Source organism: Hyperolius riggenbachi, chromosome 11 (genome assembly GCF_040937935.1).
Source record: "Hyperolius riggenbachi isolate aHypRig1 chromosome 11, aHypRig1.pri, whole genome shotgun sequence".
NCBI classification, from domain to species: domain Eukaryota; kingdom Metazoa; phylum Chordata; class Amphibia; order Anura; family Hyperoliidae; genus Hyperolius; species Hyperolius riggenbachi.
In genome coordinates, this window is record NC_090656.1 from 93738645 (window position 1) to 93755865 (window position 17221).

The following is a 17221-nucleotide window of genomic DNA, read 5'->3' on the forward strand; positions in this document are numbered from 1 at the left end:
TTGCGAACCTCCGCAAATGTTCGCAAACTTGCAAACTTTCACGAACTGCAATAGACTTCAATGGGAGGCGAACGTTGGAAACTAGAAACATTTATGCTGGCCACAAAAGTGATGGAAAAGATGTTTCAAGGGGTCTAACATCTAAATTTTTGCATAGATGAGTGGGATGAATGCCAAAAGGGAAAAATCTGGATTTGACGCAAAGCAGCGTTTTAAGGGCAGAAATCACATTGCATGCTAAATTGGAGGCCTAAATTGCTTTAAAACATCTTGCATGTGTATACATCAATCAGGAAGTGTAATTAAAGTACTGCTTCACACTGACACACCAAACTCACTGTGTAACGCACCGCAAACAGCTGTTTGTGTAGTGACGGCCGTGCGGGACTGGTGCGCACCATGGCGAGAGTGCAGGCAATAGCGGTTGTCAAGCCCATATGGTCACCAGGCTGAGGTAGCTCAATGACTGAACAACAGTGATTGTCCAGCTGATCGAATTTGGTCTTATTATCGTTGGTGTGCCACCCCCCAAGACACTCATACAGCCGTCGGTCATTGCTTCATTGTGATACGCAAGCCCCTTTACCGCGGTAATGATCACGAAGGGGAATTGACACATGTACATGCCTGTTGTTTTGTTGTTGCAGCCGCAGTGCAGCCAAAAAAATTAGGCAGGCATGTACACGCTCCAGAAAAATTATCATAGCGGCCACTGGTAGCAGCGGCCTTAAAAATTCAGGAATCCGCCTAGAGTCCTGGTGGACCCTGTTGGTGGTTGTTGCGGAGAAGGCAGTCAAGCGGCCTGCAGGGAGAGATGCTTTGTGGGGACTGACTTAGTCTTGGGGCAGGCAGTCACACGGCGTGCAGGCAGAGATGCTGTGTGTGAGGACTGACTTAGTCTTCGGCAGGCCTGAGCGTGCTTTGCAGACCAGGCATCCGTGGTCAGATGGACCCTTGACCCAACGCTCTGTGCCAGAGATGTCACCACTTGCCTTTCAACATCACGGTACAGTTTAGGTAATGCCTTTTTTGAGAAAAAATTGCGGCCTGGTATCTTCCACTGCGATGTGTGGCTATGCTTTTGTGTGCTGCTTTTCCTCAGGTGGTCATCCCATTGCAGTTTGTGCTTTGTAATCATGTGCCTTTTCGTAAGGTAGTTGTTCCTAAGCGGCTCTTGGTCTTTCCACGGCTCAATTTTCGGTGGCAGAGAGTACAGATGGCATTGCTCTCATCTGAGGCAGACACACAAAAAAATGTCCACACCGCTGAGCCCTGGGGTGATGGCACTTTAGTGGTGGCGGCCGACTGAGTGTTAAGTGGGGTGCCAGAATCAGAGCAGGAGGAGGAAGATATGTCACGCTTCCGTGTGGAAGCTGAGAAAGATGAGGTGTTCTGTGTTAAATAGTCAACTACGTCCTGACAATATTGGGGGTTGATGGCATGTTCTTTCTTCTGAACACTGTACTTTGGTTGAGGGTCACACGAAATCACGACAGAGCGACCTCCAACAGACCTGCCAGGTGGCCTGCCTCTGGCTCTGCCTTTTATTTGTCCATATTGGGGGGGATGAAGTGAAAGGTATGCAATGACTTGACTAATACAATGTACGGTTACACAGGTGCAGTGAACAGGTTGCAGTGACTGGTATTACAAATTTGCAGCTGCCTGTCACACACACACACACACACACACACACACACACACACACACACACACACACACACACACACACACACACACACACAGGTACCTTGAACAGGTGCAATGACTGGTGGTATTAACAATGCGTGCGCTCACGTAGGTATAGGTAGGTAGGTGCACTGAACAGTGAACAGGTGCAGTGATTGAGACTATAGATGTGCAGCTGCCTGTCACACACACAGGTAGTCACTGAATGTGCTGGGTCTGGCAGTGGCACAGTAGGAATTAAGGTGCCAAAGGCCAGCTGCGACTGACTGACAGGGCTGTATATAGTGCAAGTGGGCCACACAAGAAAAAAAAATTAATCACAAGAACAACATTAGCTCTCAAAAGAGCTGTTGAGGGGTGCTTTTTTAGCAATAAGAATCAGCAAGGAGCAAGATAACAAGCCTACAAGAGCCTAACTAAGCTTTCCCTATGTGAGTCTGCAGCAGCTCTCCCTTCTCTAATTACTGCAGGCACATGAGTGAGTCCAATGCCTGACGCTGCCTGCCTTTTATAAGGGGGGGGGGGTGGGGCTCCAGAAGGGAGGGTAGCCTGATTGGCTACAATTTGCCTGCTGACTGTGATGTAGAGGGTCAAAGTTGACCCTGATGATGCACTATGGGGGCGAACCGAACTTCCACAATAGTTTGCGGTTCTCGACGATCGCGAACCACGGAGGTTCGCCGGGAACCGTTCACCGGCGAACCAATCGGGCCATCTCTATTCCCAATATTAACACTCCTGCCGGTTAATTAAAACCGCCAGGGGGCAGCGCAGCACTATTTTTTTTTTTAATCATGTAGCTAGCCTACATGACAGCCGCTGTGCAGCGGCATCCCCCTGCCCTCTTTGATCGCCTTTGGCGATCAAGCCGGTCCGGAAATCCCCCGTCGCCACGGCGATGGGCGGGATGACGTCACGGACGTCATCGACGTTGTGACGTCAAAGGGAGTCCCAATCCACCCCTCAGCGCTGCCTGGCACTGATTGGCTAGGCAGCGCATGGGGTCTGGGGGGGTAGCGCGGCATGGCGGGTAGTGGCAAATCGGTGCGGAGCTGCGGCGATCGGGCAGCACACGCAGCTAGCAAAGTGCTAGCTGCGTGTACAAAAAAAGAAAATTATGCAAATCGGCCCAGCAGGGCCTGAGAAATCCTCCTGCGCGGCATAGCCCGAGCTCAGCTCGGGCCTACCGCCAGGAAGGTTACACAATAGTCATGGTAATCGCGTCCACGTTCATTCCAGTGGTTTTACTGTAAGTTTTCAGTGACCTTAATGACTGTGATTTTGGCACTGGACTTTATCTTTTGATGAGTATTTCCTACTTGGGGTGGGGAATCGGTAGGTCACAGAGGGGACCTTTGTTTTGGGTGGAATGGGGCTTATGTTAGAAAGGGTGTGGGCATAGTGGCACATGATACGGGAATAAACAGAGCAGTTCTTTTTTTCTTTAATTTATTTCACTTTATACTCATAATAGGGTTTTGGATTCAAAGATTCTAAAACTGACTGAATTTTTGCAATTTATAAGATTACACACTGTCTCTATTTGTTACTTGAACAATGAATTGCCTAAATTATGTTTTTTTTCTCATTTATTTATTTAAAATTTCATAAAACACTGCTAGTATAACATTTCAGTACTTATTTTGAGGGAAAAAAATACAATTGAGTAAAAAAATAGTGTTCTCTCCCCTTCGCGCTAATATTATTTGATGGCCATACATGCTGTTTGAGAATTTCCTCCCGAGTGGAGAGAATGGAGTTTGTTTGCAGTAATTGCATTTCCGAGCGTTTGTTCTCCTGCTTTTCAGTATGGGCTAAGTCAATTGGAACTTATGATTTCATTGCTGTGCGGAGGAAAGTGCTATGTAAATTGATCCGGGATGTGTGCAGAGAAAATGGCATGGAGACTTGGAAATTGAGACACTTATTACTTAGTTTACAGTTCATTTAGGATGGCAGCTAATGGATGAGGATACTTGTCGTGTTTTATTTAAAGGGTCAGACCACTCAAAGCTGGTATTTTAGTTGGTGGTGGAGGCTGGTCACTTAAGTCACCCACTGACCTGTCATGTCTTACAAGGACTCCGAAGGTGAGAGCTATGTGTTGGAATTCTCAGGTTTGCTTCTCTTAAAGGGGACTAAGAACCTTTTTTTTCCCCTGGAATTTCTCCTGGTTTTTAATAGCTATAGGAGCTTCCATGTTCCCCTCTCCCCTTTAGCTGTCCTTATTTACTGATGTCACAGATGCTATCTTCACACCTTCCCTGATGAAAAGTATTGTTTACATCTTGGTCATGTGTGCAATAAAACAATTAAATTAGTCCTTAGCTGCCTGAAACCTCTGCGGTTAGGCCATCCCGCTGGAGTAAGCTAATAGAACCTCTGTTAACTTTTAAATGTAAAAATAAAAGGTACAAATTTAAGTTTTTTTTCAATAACAAGACAGATTGTTGGCATGGATTTTTAATATGCTATTGAGACGCCCTAGGGGCTAAAAATGGGGCTTGATTCACTTTAACTGCTGCTGTTGTGTCTGTTGTCTGCAACTAAAGGAACTAATCTTCTTGTGCTCTACAACATAATGCAGAAGCACAGCAAAGAATGAGCGATCCCATCACAATAGCTGTGGAGCTGGAACTCTGGTGCTAGAGCAACTGCGTTGCTAAAGAATAAATATTACCAATTCTCCTTAGGGAATTTCTCCTGTATGGTTAATTCATGGAGAAGCACATGACCAGTCTGTATTTCCTAATTGGCTAATGACAGTCATGACCTGCCTATGGGGGAAGGACACATTTATCACCTGATAGTTTGATTGTGTTTCTTTATAAATTGATTTAGGGTTAATTCTCCTAAGAATACTAATCATAAACCATAGCTTGTCAGCTGGATAGGGTACTGGTAAGGTCTTTGATGTAGGATTGAAGCCCTTGATCAGGGTTCAAATCCTGGCTCAAGCCAGTATGTAAAACAGTAGGGAGTTTTTGGGAAAGGCTCCCTAATGATTCTGGTCACTCCTTGAGCGAGCCCTAAGTGACTGCAGCCCTGAAGTGCTTTGAGTCCACAAGGAGAAAAGCGTGATATAAATGAATGTTTTGTGTCTGATGTTTGAGGTCATAAAAACTGATAAGGATTGCACAAGCCTTTTTGGTTTAAAATTGGTCTTTCCTTTTTCATTTGCAACAAGCTAAGAAGCTTTAAAAGTGAAAGCTCAGATTGCACTTATTTGCAGCCATGGCAGCAGTACTCTGGAATACGGAAACCCTCTCCGTGCTACATGAGCAAACAGCCCCACAGTGCAGAAGCCATTGTTACTTATTTTCAATGACTGCACTGATCCATGTGTGCCTGGCTCTCAGTGGAATAGAGAGATGATTTGCATATTTGAGAGTGATGCATCATGGGAAATCACACTTGCTCACTTAAAAGGAGCCTTCAAGTGGATCCGAGATGAACTTTTACTCATTGCATAACTGTGTTCCTTTCCTATTGTTTATAGGGCATTACTCAAGCCAAATACTTTTTTGTTTTAATACTCTAATTCCCTATAAACTAAACAAGCCACGCCTTGGTTTTCAGAGAGCCAAGGCACTTTCAGACAGTATTATGGGCTCATAGGAGCTCAGTCTGGGCAGGAGGAGGGGGAGGTATTACTAGCCAGAGATTTCAGAGGCAGAGGGGAGGAGGGAGGAGGAGGGGGGATTAGGTTTTTTTGCTCAAGATGCAGATAAGCCTGACTTTGTGTAATGTTTACAAACTACATGGCTGCTGTCATTGTATCACAGGAAGAAATAATCATATTCTATTAAAGCTGTGTGCAGCTAGATTTGCTGTGTAAACTATCTAAACTTTAGATAAGCTATAAAGACAAGTTACTTGTTATAGTTAGTTTTTCATCTCGGATCCGCTTTAGCTGAGAGGGATATGTATGTTTCCTTTTAAATAATAATACCAGTTGCTTGACAGTCCCGCTGATCTCTTTGGCTGCAGTAATGTCTGAATCACATACCTGAAACAAGCATGCAGCAAATCCAGTCTGACTTCAGTCAGAGCACCTGATCTGCCTGCTTGTTCAGGGGCTGTGACTAAAAGTATTAGATACACAGGAACAGCAGGAGAGTCAGGAAACTGGTATTAGTTTAACCACTTTGTCCTCCTTGACGTATAAAAACGTCAAGGAGGACAGGCGCGCTCCCGCGGCCGATCGCGCGCGTGCACGCGCACTCCCGGCCGCGGAGTCGGTAGCCACGGAATCAATGTGTCGGGCTATGGAGCCCGATCATTGATTCCTCTCCCCCGCTGAAAAAGCGACAGCTTCTCTCGGAAGCTTCGCTCTTTCTGAAGCTGTGTCCCTCTAAGCGTACATTGTACGCTTAGAGTGACGTCATGTAAAAAAAATCGAGATTGCCATCTTGTGGCCAAAAAGTAAAACTACAAGTAAATACCCAAAAAGATTACACTACACCAATATTTCCCCAAATAAAACACTTTTATATCCCACCCTCCCAAAAATGCCCACATAAAATGTTTAATAAAAAAAAAAAAAAACATTACTATAAAAAAAAAAAACCACATAAATATTTACCTAAGGGTCTAAACTTTTTAAATATGTATGTAAAGATGAAATATTTCTCTCTATTTTTTTTTATAAGCTTGTAAATAGTGATATATGCAAAACGGAAAAAATGCTCTTTTATTTCCAAATAAAATATTGTCGCGATACATTGTGATAGGGACATAATTTAAATGGTGAAATAACCGTGACAAATGGGCAATAACAATACGTGGGTTTTAATTATGGAGGCATGTATTATTTTAAAACTATAATGGCCGAAAACTGACAAATAATGAATTTTTTTTATTTTTTTTCTTATTCTTCCTGTTAAAATGCATTTACAATAAAGTGGCTCTTAGCAAAATGTACCCCCCAAAGAAAGCCTAATTGGTGGCAGAAAAAACAAGCTATAGATCAGTTCATTGTGATAAGTAGTGATAAAGTTATAGGCTAATGAATGGGAGGTGAACATTGCTCGGATGCATAAGCTGAAAACGACTGAGATGTTAAGTGGTTAATAGGAAAAATCCATACCCTTCTTAGTTTAGGTTCCCTTTAAAGCTGAATTATTGCAAATACCTTTTGTCTTAAGATGGAAAATTATATTTAGAATTGCTTTTTTTAGTAGGAAGGCATTTCTTTCTCCTTTAGCCCCCTATACTATTCTAGAGGTTCTGAGCCACTATGAGCTTTCTGGGTATTCTGTAGTACTGGGCCAAGCCCTATTCCATAGAGCTGTATCAATCCATACCATGCACTGATAAAGGCCAAAAAGTCCAAAACTGCTGTATGCATGTTGGATTGGTGGGCTGAGTGGTTCTAAAATATATAAGCTACAGGCTCACAATGCACCAGCGGTTCTGGATGTGTGTCTGGCTTTCAGGGGTATATAGACATGATTTGCATATTCAGGAGTGATGCATCATGGAAAACTATATGTGATCACTTAAAGCTGAATAATTGCAAATACCTTCTATTTTAAAACGGCAAAAAATTATGTATTTTCTATGGAAAAGAGGGAGGAACTGGAGAGTACTCTCAACAGGATTACACAATAGCAAATGGTTGGGAAATCCACTTAACCAACTAGTATTCTTGCATGCTTGATCAGCTGTAGAGGAAGAATTTCCAGTGAAAAGTTGTGTGTGTGTGAACAGGGCTGTTGAGTTGGAGTCGAGGAGTCAGAGTAATTTTGGGTACCTGGAGTTGGAGTTGGAGTCGGCGGTTTCATAAACGGAGTCGAATGATTTTTGCACCGACTCCACAACCCTGTGTGTGAACCATCAACATACCGAAACCTACGCCCATGTGACTATATTTCCACCCAGTGATCGGTGGATTAAGCAGTATGCTGTTGATAGGGATTACATTGCAGCCACTCAGGACGTGTGAGAATTCAGGGGTCTAAATGAGCCTGATGGTCTGCGGGCCTCTGGTATACACAATAGACTGTGGGGAGTCACAGACCAGTGGTAAGAGGTTCACCACACCTGAAAACAGTCTCATGCAGAGGAGCACTTGACAAAGGGCATGTATTCCGAACCGTTGTGCTGTTCCATTTACCGATACGCTCTATGACCACATCAGAGATACATTTCCTGCATTGTTGGTTGAGCCCAGAGTAGATTTTCTCTTATCTGCAGGATTCAGGGATGTGTCGGCTGCCTGTAACAATCTGTTTATCGTCTCTCAATGGGCAAACATTAGTTTTTTTTTGGCTTATTACATCAAGTCTGATGGGGTTAAGTAACAGTGTTGTTATCTAGCTGAAGATACATGTGAAGAGCTTCCTCTCTCGCTCTCGCTCTCTGTCCTTCTCTGTGACACAGTTTATCAGTGCATCTCAATATCTCAAAAGTGACACATTACTATGATATGAAGAAAGCAGAATCCCTACGTTTAAATCTTTCTTTCACAAAGTCTTTTGTTTATTTTTTGATATGTTCACATTCAACACAGATATTGATATTTTCACATTCAACACAGTAACAGGGGGTCACTCTCACCCAGTCCATGTACTGAAAGAGGCCTGTTCTGTATTCCAGATTGGACAGCCAAAGATCATGTGACCTAACTTTTCAGCTAAGCGAATACAACCCAGGTGACGGTTGCAAACATCATCTTATGGTAAAATGAGAAATGTAGACTAAGTTTACAGGATCACGTATTATTATAATGCATTTATATTGTGCTGATATCTTCTACTGTACTCACTAAACTGAATAGTTCCTGTCATTAACCACAGCACAATAAGGTTCAGAGGTGTTCATAGCGGGTTACAATTCATTAAAATATATAATACAATCAAAGGAGGCAGACTTATTTCTAAAAAAGGACACCAGTGGAACAGCATAGAGGAAGGACTTTCGGTCAGAGCCCACATTACCATGTGATTTTTTTTTCTCCGTGCCAAAAGAAGCCTTGAGTACTTAGATGGACTTGTTTGCCTAGAGCAGTAAGCTTGGACCCAACAGAATATGGCATTTTAATGAAACTTTTTTGACACTGAGTTCCTTTTTGGCGATATGTCCATCTACTTTAAATTGTTTTACACATTTTAATCCTTGTTATCCTACTTTATTATGCAGTATTCTACACTATTAGTTGGATGAACTCCCTATTAGTGTGATCAGGCAGTTCCAACACTAGGCAGCTCTTGGACCCACTACCATAGATAAAAACAAAAGAAAGCTCACTCTGAGTGGAGATGTATATGCGGGCTACTGTTCTATCCAGGACAGGTATTGGTGCGGCTGTCTCATAGTAACCACTTCAAAAAGCTGGGGCCTGGGCTCTCATTGGTACTGGTATATACTTTTCAGTCATCAGGGTGGAGCAACCGGCAAGAGGTCCGTAGGCCGCAGGATGGTGAGGGCGTTTGTACCACAGCACCACTGCCAGCTCTCACTCAGTGGATGGAGTCAAGGAGAGTGGCATGTTTGCACGTACCAAATGCCACTGCACACTGTTAATCAGGGCATTGCAAGGTTGCTAGGCAAAGTTGCAGTGACTATGAAGACCCAGCGGGAGGAAATGGTATAATGTATAGGCAAATATGTATAGGCATATTTTATTGGCACTATTACCATTGATCCCATTAGAGAAATACCCATATTCCTGTCTCTACTGGAACCCCAAGTGAGTTGTCCACATCCATCTTGGACTATTGTGTAATAACATTTTCCTCCAAGCTCTGTGGGTGCCTGTGGCAAGCATGACCACCAAAGCACTGCCATACTTCCCTACCATATTCTTTCCTTTGTGCAATCATTACAACATAATGGCTTTTCTACAGTTATTTCATTACCCATCCTTTCTCCGCTCTTCTTATTAACTGTGCCCCTCCGAGGGTTACACAATCTAATGCCCATCTAAGGTCGCTGCCATAGACTGGTCCTTACTACAGTGTAAGGCCAGTTTTAAGTGAGAAGACAATTAATGTATCACTGTGTTCTTGGGATGTGGAAGAAAACTGATGCACACATGGGATGAATCATACAAACTCCATGTAGACAGTGTTGTGACTGGGATTTGAACCTGGGACTTTAGTTAGATGAATTTCACTTTAACACTTCTTAATTCCAGCAGTTTTAGAGGTTTAGCATGTTTGGGAGTTTTTATTGATGTCCCCATTGGAGATGTTTTCCCTCACCTCTGGTGCCTGGGTCCTCCATGGAGCTCTGTAGTTTTATTATGAAAACTGATAGTCCTAAAAAAAAAAAACCCGAATCTCCCCATAAGAAGGGTTCGTATTAGTGTGTGCCTCTAGGGGTGGGGTTTGGGGAGCACCAGTTCTTAACTATGGGATGCTGCTCCTCTGGCCCCCAGACTGTTTGGACTACATCTCCTGGCATGCATTGTGGCATGCAGGCCTGCACGTGACCCCTGTCAGGGATTAAATATACCTGCAGAAGCTGCAGGTTTCTAATACCTACCCACCCCATAAAAATTGTTGTTGCTGGCTCTGTCAGCATTCACGTGTTCATACATGATACAACCAAACTTTTTTTGAGTTTATGTGATCAAATGATGGATATTATAGAAGAGCTAAATCTCATTTGATTTAGGAGAACATTTGATACATGTCCAGTTGGGAGTGGGGGCAAATGTATTCAACCACTCTATAAGATAAAAAAAATAATAAGAAACTGAGCAGCTTTGTAGAAATGTTCTGTGTCTGGAAGCAATGGAAATTCTCACAGATGAGGCATGGGACACCGGTAAAAAATCCAAATGAGGCTCTGATATCCTTATCCTACTATTCAAAACTAAATTATGTATTTTCTTCCCCTTGGAATTGGATTGTAAATGTGCAAAAAATTAATAAAAATCAGAGAATGGTGTTTCCATCCAGGATAACAGCTGTAAATGGAAGACTTTGGCTTTCACAGAAATGTGGGTTCAGATTTCTGACTGGTCTGGCCTGAAATCCATCCCGCAGCTTCATAGGCTTTTAGAGCTCATGTATTTAAAAGGTGTACATCTAAATGTATGAGGTGGTATGCTGCTGGCACTGCTGCCACAGTGTCTCTTAGCACACTGTTAACATTAACGCCTCAGCTGCTAGGCCCCATGAAAATTAATGAAGCCTGACGCGTAGGGAGTGAAAGGTCAGCGCCTGAACTTCCGCTGCGCTTGTGCTGTTTTGTTGTACGCTGTGGTGTTAACAAAAGGTGGAAGACTCGTCTTGCTGTGCCCGCCACTCATTCTTCACAAGAGCTAATTCTCTCCAGTTCTCTATTAACCCTGGGAACGGGTCAGTATTACACCTCAGCAATTTCACCTCAGGAGACAGGCGACAACATTTTATATTGATGCAGAGAAAGAGAATAGGGATTTCTTATCATTATTCAAGTTGAAAAGAAATCTTCCTGGAGAGATTCTACATTGCTGACTTGGAGCATGTCCTGTATTTTGTATGAGCAAAACCAGCTTCTTGTTATTTTTGAACTGGCATTAATGGCAGCCATTTTGTTCTAAAGGTGGCAATACTGTAGCTTATTTAAAGCATCAAATGTATTGAAATTGTATACATTCCGATGTACAAAGTGGATGTGCCTGCTTTCCATTTTTTTTTGTTTTGTGGTCTGTAGGATTTTTAGGATTAGCGAGCAAGAAAATACTCAAGATAATTTAGACAGTATTGTTTTACTTACTTTTTGGTACTTTTTCAGTTGCAGAGTGCTAAAAAAATTATTTGAATCAGAAGATGAAAAATGAGGAGGAATAATAATAATAATAGGAGAAAACTTAGGAGAAATAGTGAAATGAATAAGGTCCATGGTGTGCATGGGAAAAGGAAGCGTCTACCCTGCATTTGAATTCCTCTGTGTATGTGATGATGACTGTTGGTTCCCTCAACATTTGTCATGCTTCCAACTCTGCTATTTTGCAAATTAAACAGGACTGGTTACAATAGCCAAATACCTTCTTGATGTGGTTTCCTGGGTTATGGTTTCATAGCTCTTTCCAGAAGAACTATACTTAGTGAATTGGAGGCTGGTGCCCAATAACCCTGTCACTAATATCACATTACTAAGGTAGTCAGGTCACAAGTGGGAGCAGCTTGGTGTGGGAACCAGAGATGAGGACAGGTTCACTTTAACACTTACCTCATTTTTACATTAATAACACATTTGAAGGTGGCTTGTCCGGTCATTTGAGTACCTGGTTACATTTGTAAAAGACAGGAAATTGTCAGATTTTTTTTTCTTCTAGTAATCGTGCTTTTATATGTGACATATTAGAAGACAGTACTGGCAGCTAGAGTAAGGCGCAGTTATCCAATGATGTAAACTTGTGTGATTGTCTTGATATACAGTGAGTCCTCATCCATGAGGGAAGGCTCTCTCAGCTGGTCATCAAACACAAATGTTTTTTTCCTCTGGAACTTTTGAAGGGATATACATTATATAACATACTGATTATATAACATACTGATTTCAGAAATAGTGGAGACATATGTCATTCGTTAGTATCAAAAATCAAACCATTTTCATTACAACAAGTTTAAAAAAAATCACATTTATAGACAATATAATCTTAAAAACATAGCAATGTCATATTTTGGTACAGACATCAAAATCATAATGCATTAAATGTTATAAACCCTATTAGGGTAAGATGATCATTTGGTGCTTGTTCGTAGTTGAGGAGGATCAGCCAGACTTCCTAAAAACCGATCAAGAGCAACAAAAATAATTTGTATAGGAAACCATTTTTTTTTTTGCATGCAGGCGCCATGCGTTTCCTGAAGCTTGGTTCAGGAGGTGTGTGGCCCTTACTCATATAACCAAGAGCAGAGGACAGGCACCCTCCATTGCAGAGTGTTTTCTAATTACCAGTACACCACTCGTGGTTCACAATCCAGTAACAGACAGACGTTATGGCACAGATACCACTATACATTGATCTGCCATTGAACAGATTGTTTTGCATTAGCTCATTGCCTACTTCATGTGGATTATGAATCCTGTCTGTCCATCCACTACTTTGTTTCTCTACACTGCTGCTAAAGAGGACAGTCGGTTAAAAATTAAGCCTGTGCAAGAGCCTGGAACGTAAGGCTCTCCATTACTGCTGTATGGATCAGAGCGTGGGAGAGTTAATCACTCAGTAGCTCGCCCACAATTTTATTAATGTCAGAAACTTCCCCTCTCCCATCTGTAAGACAGCCATGACCATTTTTATGAAGCTCTCTGGCCATCCCAACCTGCATTGCTGCGGCCTTCAGCAGCTCGGCAACCACCAATTAGGCCGCAGCTGCAGGCCTAGGCGACTAAGGTGGGGGTGTCCACAGCTTCGGAGGACTTAAGAAAAAAAAGGAGGTGGAGGGACTGAAGATGGAATTATGTTAACAGCAGGTTTCAAGAGAGAAACATGAAATGAATTGACTCCTTTGATGGACTGAGGCAAGGTCACCTGATACACTACATCATTAATGTTTTCCTGAATTGGATAAGGACCAATAAACCTCAGCCCCAACTTAGCAAAAGGTTGTCGCAGAGGAATGTTACGGGTGGACACCCAAACAAGGTCTCCATGATTAAATTCTGTTGAACTTGCGGCTAGATTCGTTGTTTGTGAGAACTCCATTCTTCCAGGGCCGGAAAAAGAGAAGGTGAGGATGGGAAAAAAGTGAATCGGGGATTCTGGCCGGTAACAATCAAGAAAGGAGACAACTTAGTAGAAGAACTGGATAGATTGTTGAAGGCGAACTCGGCAAACAGCAATAAGTCAAGCCATGATTCCTGACAATCGGAGACAAAGCAACAGAGTTATTGTTCCAATGATTGATTGGTCCTTTCAGTTTGTCCATTTGTCTCTCAGTGGAAACCAGAAGAGAAAGATAAAGTGATCCCCAAAAGGGTACTGAAGGCGCGCCAGAAACCAGAAACAAACTGAACCCCTCGATCTGATACTTTGTTCTCTGGAATTCCGTGCAAACGGAACACATGGACCACAAATAATTTGGCCAATTCTTTAGCAGAGGGCAGACTAGAGAGAGGTACGAAATGTGCCATTTTACTGAAACGATCAGCAATAACCCAGATTACAGTTTTACCCCGAGAGGAAAGCAAATCTACCACAAAATCCATTGATATATGAGACCATGGTCTAGATGGAATAGGTAGGGGCATAAGATGATCTCGGTGAGGGACCCGAGAAACCTTATTTCTGGCACAGGTGGCACAGGCTGCCACGAAAGCTTTACAGTCTTATTTTAGAGAAGGCTACCACACATGACGAGACAAAAGCTCCAATGTCTTGGTCTCACCAGGATGCCCTGCCAACTTAGATTCATGAAACAGTTGGAGTATTTGAAGTTGTAAATGTAGGGGCGCATAGTCTACGTTAGGAGGTTTTCCAGGGGACTCTCTTGTTGAAAAGACTGTAGAGTATTGTACAAATCAGAAAATTCTTGAGTGTGGACAGCTGCAAGAACACAATGCGAAGGTACAATCATCTCAGGAGTAACATGTTGATACATTTCAGGTTCTTCACATTCTTGGATCCCGGCTTGTATGTTATAACAAAATGAAATTGGCAGAAAAACATTGCCCAGCGTGCCTGCCTAGGGTTGAGTCTTTTAGCCCCCTCGATATACTCTAAATTCTTGTGGTCGGTATGGACTGTAACAGGGTGAACCGCTCCTTTCAACCAGTGCCTCCACTCCTCAAAGGCCATCTTTACAGCCAAAAGTTCTCTGTTGCCTATATCATAATTGCGTTCTGCTGAAGAAAATTTCTTAGAGAAGAACGCACAGGGATGTAAGCACTCAGGACGACCAGAGAATTGAGAGAGGACTGCTTCTACACCGACCTCAGAGGCATCAACCTCAATAAAGAAAGGCAACCCAACATCTGGATGGGTAAGGATAGGAGCGGAACAAAAGGCTGACTTGAGATCAGAAAAGGCTTTGCAGGCCTGTGAGGACCAGTTAACAGGATCTGCGTTTTTCGTTGTTAAATCAGTTATAGGAGCAGCCAAGGTGGAAAAGTTTTTAATAAATTTACGATAGTAATAGGCGAAACCCAAGAACCGCTGAATAGCTTTAAGACCCTTAAATAATGGCCAGTCTAATACTGCAGAAAGTTTCTTCTGGTCCATTGAGATTCCCGTGTCCGAAAAAGGGTACTTGTGTGACCTCGAAAAGACATTTTGCTGGAGGACGGCAGAGCAGAAGTCCCACTACGCGAACGAGTACCGCCGGAGACACCGCGGGACTCACCGCAGGAAGGTAAGATTGTTACACAGTACATATATAACGTAAATATTTATTTGTAATATTTTGTGTTTGTATTAGCAAAAGTATTTTGTGTCTCATTTTTTTGTGTGCTAAACACAATAAATAAGTTAACAGACCTCCAAAACAACACTATACGTATCCTTTAACTGTATAAAAAATGCAGCGACATAAAAATGACAGAAAAGTAATATTGCTTTTGCTTTTTTTGTATATTTGCTGTTGTAAGTGATTTTTTTTCTTTCTTTTTTTCGCTTTTCAGGAACTTTACCCTATGAATATAAGATAGTGATTGCTGGGAATCATGAACTGACTTTTGATAAGGAATTCATGGCGGATCTTGTTAAACAGGATTACTACCGCTTCCCCTCAGTTTCCAAATTGAAACCCGAAGACTTTGATAACGTGCAATCGCTCCTCACTAACAGTATTTACTTGCAAGATTCGGAAGTCACTGTGAAAGGATTCAGAATATACGGGGCACCGTGGTGAGTAAATGCTTCATCATTGCTGGTTTTTAATCCGTTCTGGAGATAACCGCTTGCATCCTATTATGCGGGCTGTATAGTATCAGTGTTGTCAGGCAGGTGGCAGAGGAAATAATTCAAAGCTTCTTTGATGGTGGGAAATAAATTGCATTATGAAGGAGCTTTCATGGTATCTAGTTGCATACATTTGCGGCTGATATGAACATATTTGTTGTAAGGTGTTGGCGTAAAGAGCACACATGAAATTGAAGTTTTTGTTAACTTTGCTTTAAAAAAAAATGTTGGCAATCGGTTAGGCCCGGTTCACATCTGCGTTTTTTAACGGAACGTAACCGGAACATATACTGTACAGACAGCACGGATGTGAAAGGATCCAATGTTAACCTATTGGACCGTTCACATGCGTCCGTTGGTACGGTTACGGGTGTTCCCCGGACCCAAAAAATGCTGCAGGCCCTAATTTTCCAGACCGTTCTGCCCAGCGGAATGGAACCGGACAAAAAATGCTGTTGCATTGGGGCAATGGGGAACGGAACGTTTCTTCACACTAGTGAGGGAGGATGTGGCGACGCAAACCTGAGCGGCGGGAGGGTGAGGGAGAGTGCAGCAGCCGGACGGGGGGTGAGTGAGGGTGAACTTGACCTCTTATACATACCTAAAGGCCGGCGGTAGAGGCATGCGTCTTTTTTAGTCACATGACGCGCTGTGTAATCACAGCGCAAGAAGAGGAAGCCTCTGCCGCTGACATTAGGTATTTATTTGCTGGCAAACGGAGTGAAAACCAATCCGATCCATCTGTGATCAGATCAGTTTTCACAATTAGTTTGTCAATGTGCACAGAGCCATCTGGATCCGGTGAAGCGGAGCCCGGATCCACTCACCGGATCCGTTTGGCTCATTTTCTCTAATGTGAACCGGGCCTAAATCATAGAACATCCAAGGCTTGAGAGATTTGTCGCAGACCAGCAGGTGACATACTTGCTCGTTGAGCTGGAGGAAGGGGTGTGTCTATGGTGTCTCTTCTTTAAAGGAGGTCCAGGGGCTGAGAGTAAACTGCCTGCAATAATGACATAATTGCTAGCTCAGATCCAGAATCCTGATTCAATATAAACATTTTTTTTTCAATGGTCACAAATATTAAATGCTTTTTCAGGGTGTGCATCAAAAATGTAGGGTATATGCTTGCTATTGTGCCTGGTGTTTGGCTACAAAGGACAAGGGAGCTTGCAAATGCATTAAATTACAGAAGTAGGACATTTTGGCGACAGCAGACTGCAAAAGTTTGGGTACCATTATAGGCTATATATGGAAATTTAGTCACTGGGTGCTGGGGCCGCCCGCCTAAACTTTTTCTCCTTTTATTGGAATATTTGCAGAAGTTTTTGCATTTATACACACACACACACACACACACACACACACACACACACACACACACCACACCACACACACACACACACACACACACACACACACACACACACACACACACACACACACACACACACACACACACACACACACACACACACACACACACACACACACACACACACACACACACACACACACACACGGTCTATGGATCCAGTGGACACGGAGGACGCCCCGCTTATCTTGGAACTGAAAGTGAGATCAACAGAAATTTGTCAGAACCCTTTCCATTCTGCTAGTCCAAATGAATCCTTAATAGTCTGTCTTCCTAGAATAGTCTGTGCAGTTTGTTGTCCATGTGAACATTTT

At 42.8% G+C, this 17221-nt stretch overlaps 1 protein-coding gene across 2 annotated transcripts in view; it reads left to right on the top strand.

The window, feature by feature from the left end:
- The window catches only part of MPPED2 (metallophosphoesterase domain containing 2), a 308331-nt gene that overhangs the window by 160371 nt on the left and 130739 nt on the right, over positions 1 to 17221 (top strand). For both annotated transcript variants that reach the window (XM_068261705.1, XM_068261706.1), the window contains exon 4: positions 15253 to 15478. In XM_068261705.1, coding sequence (XP_068117806.1) covers positions 15253 to 15478 — 226 coding nt within the window. The remainder of the gene's footprint in view (positions 1 to 15252; positions 15479 to 17221) is intronic.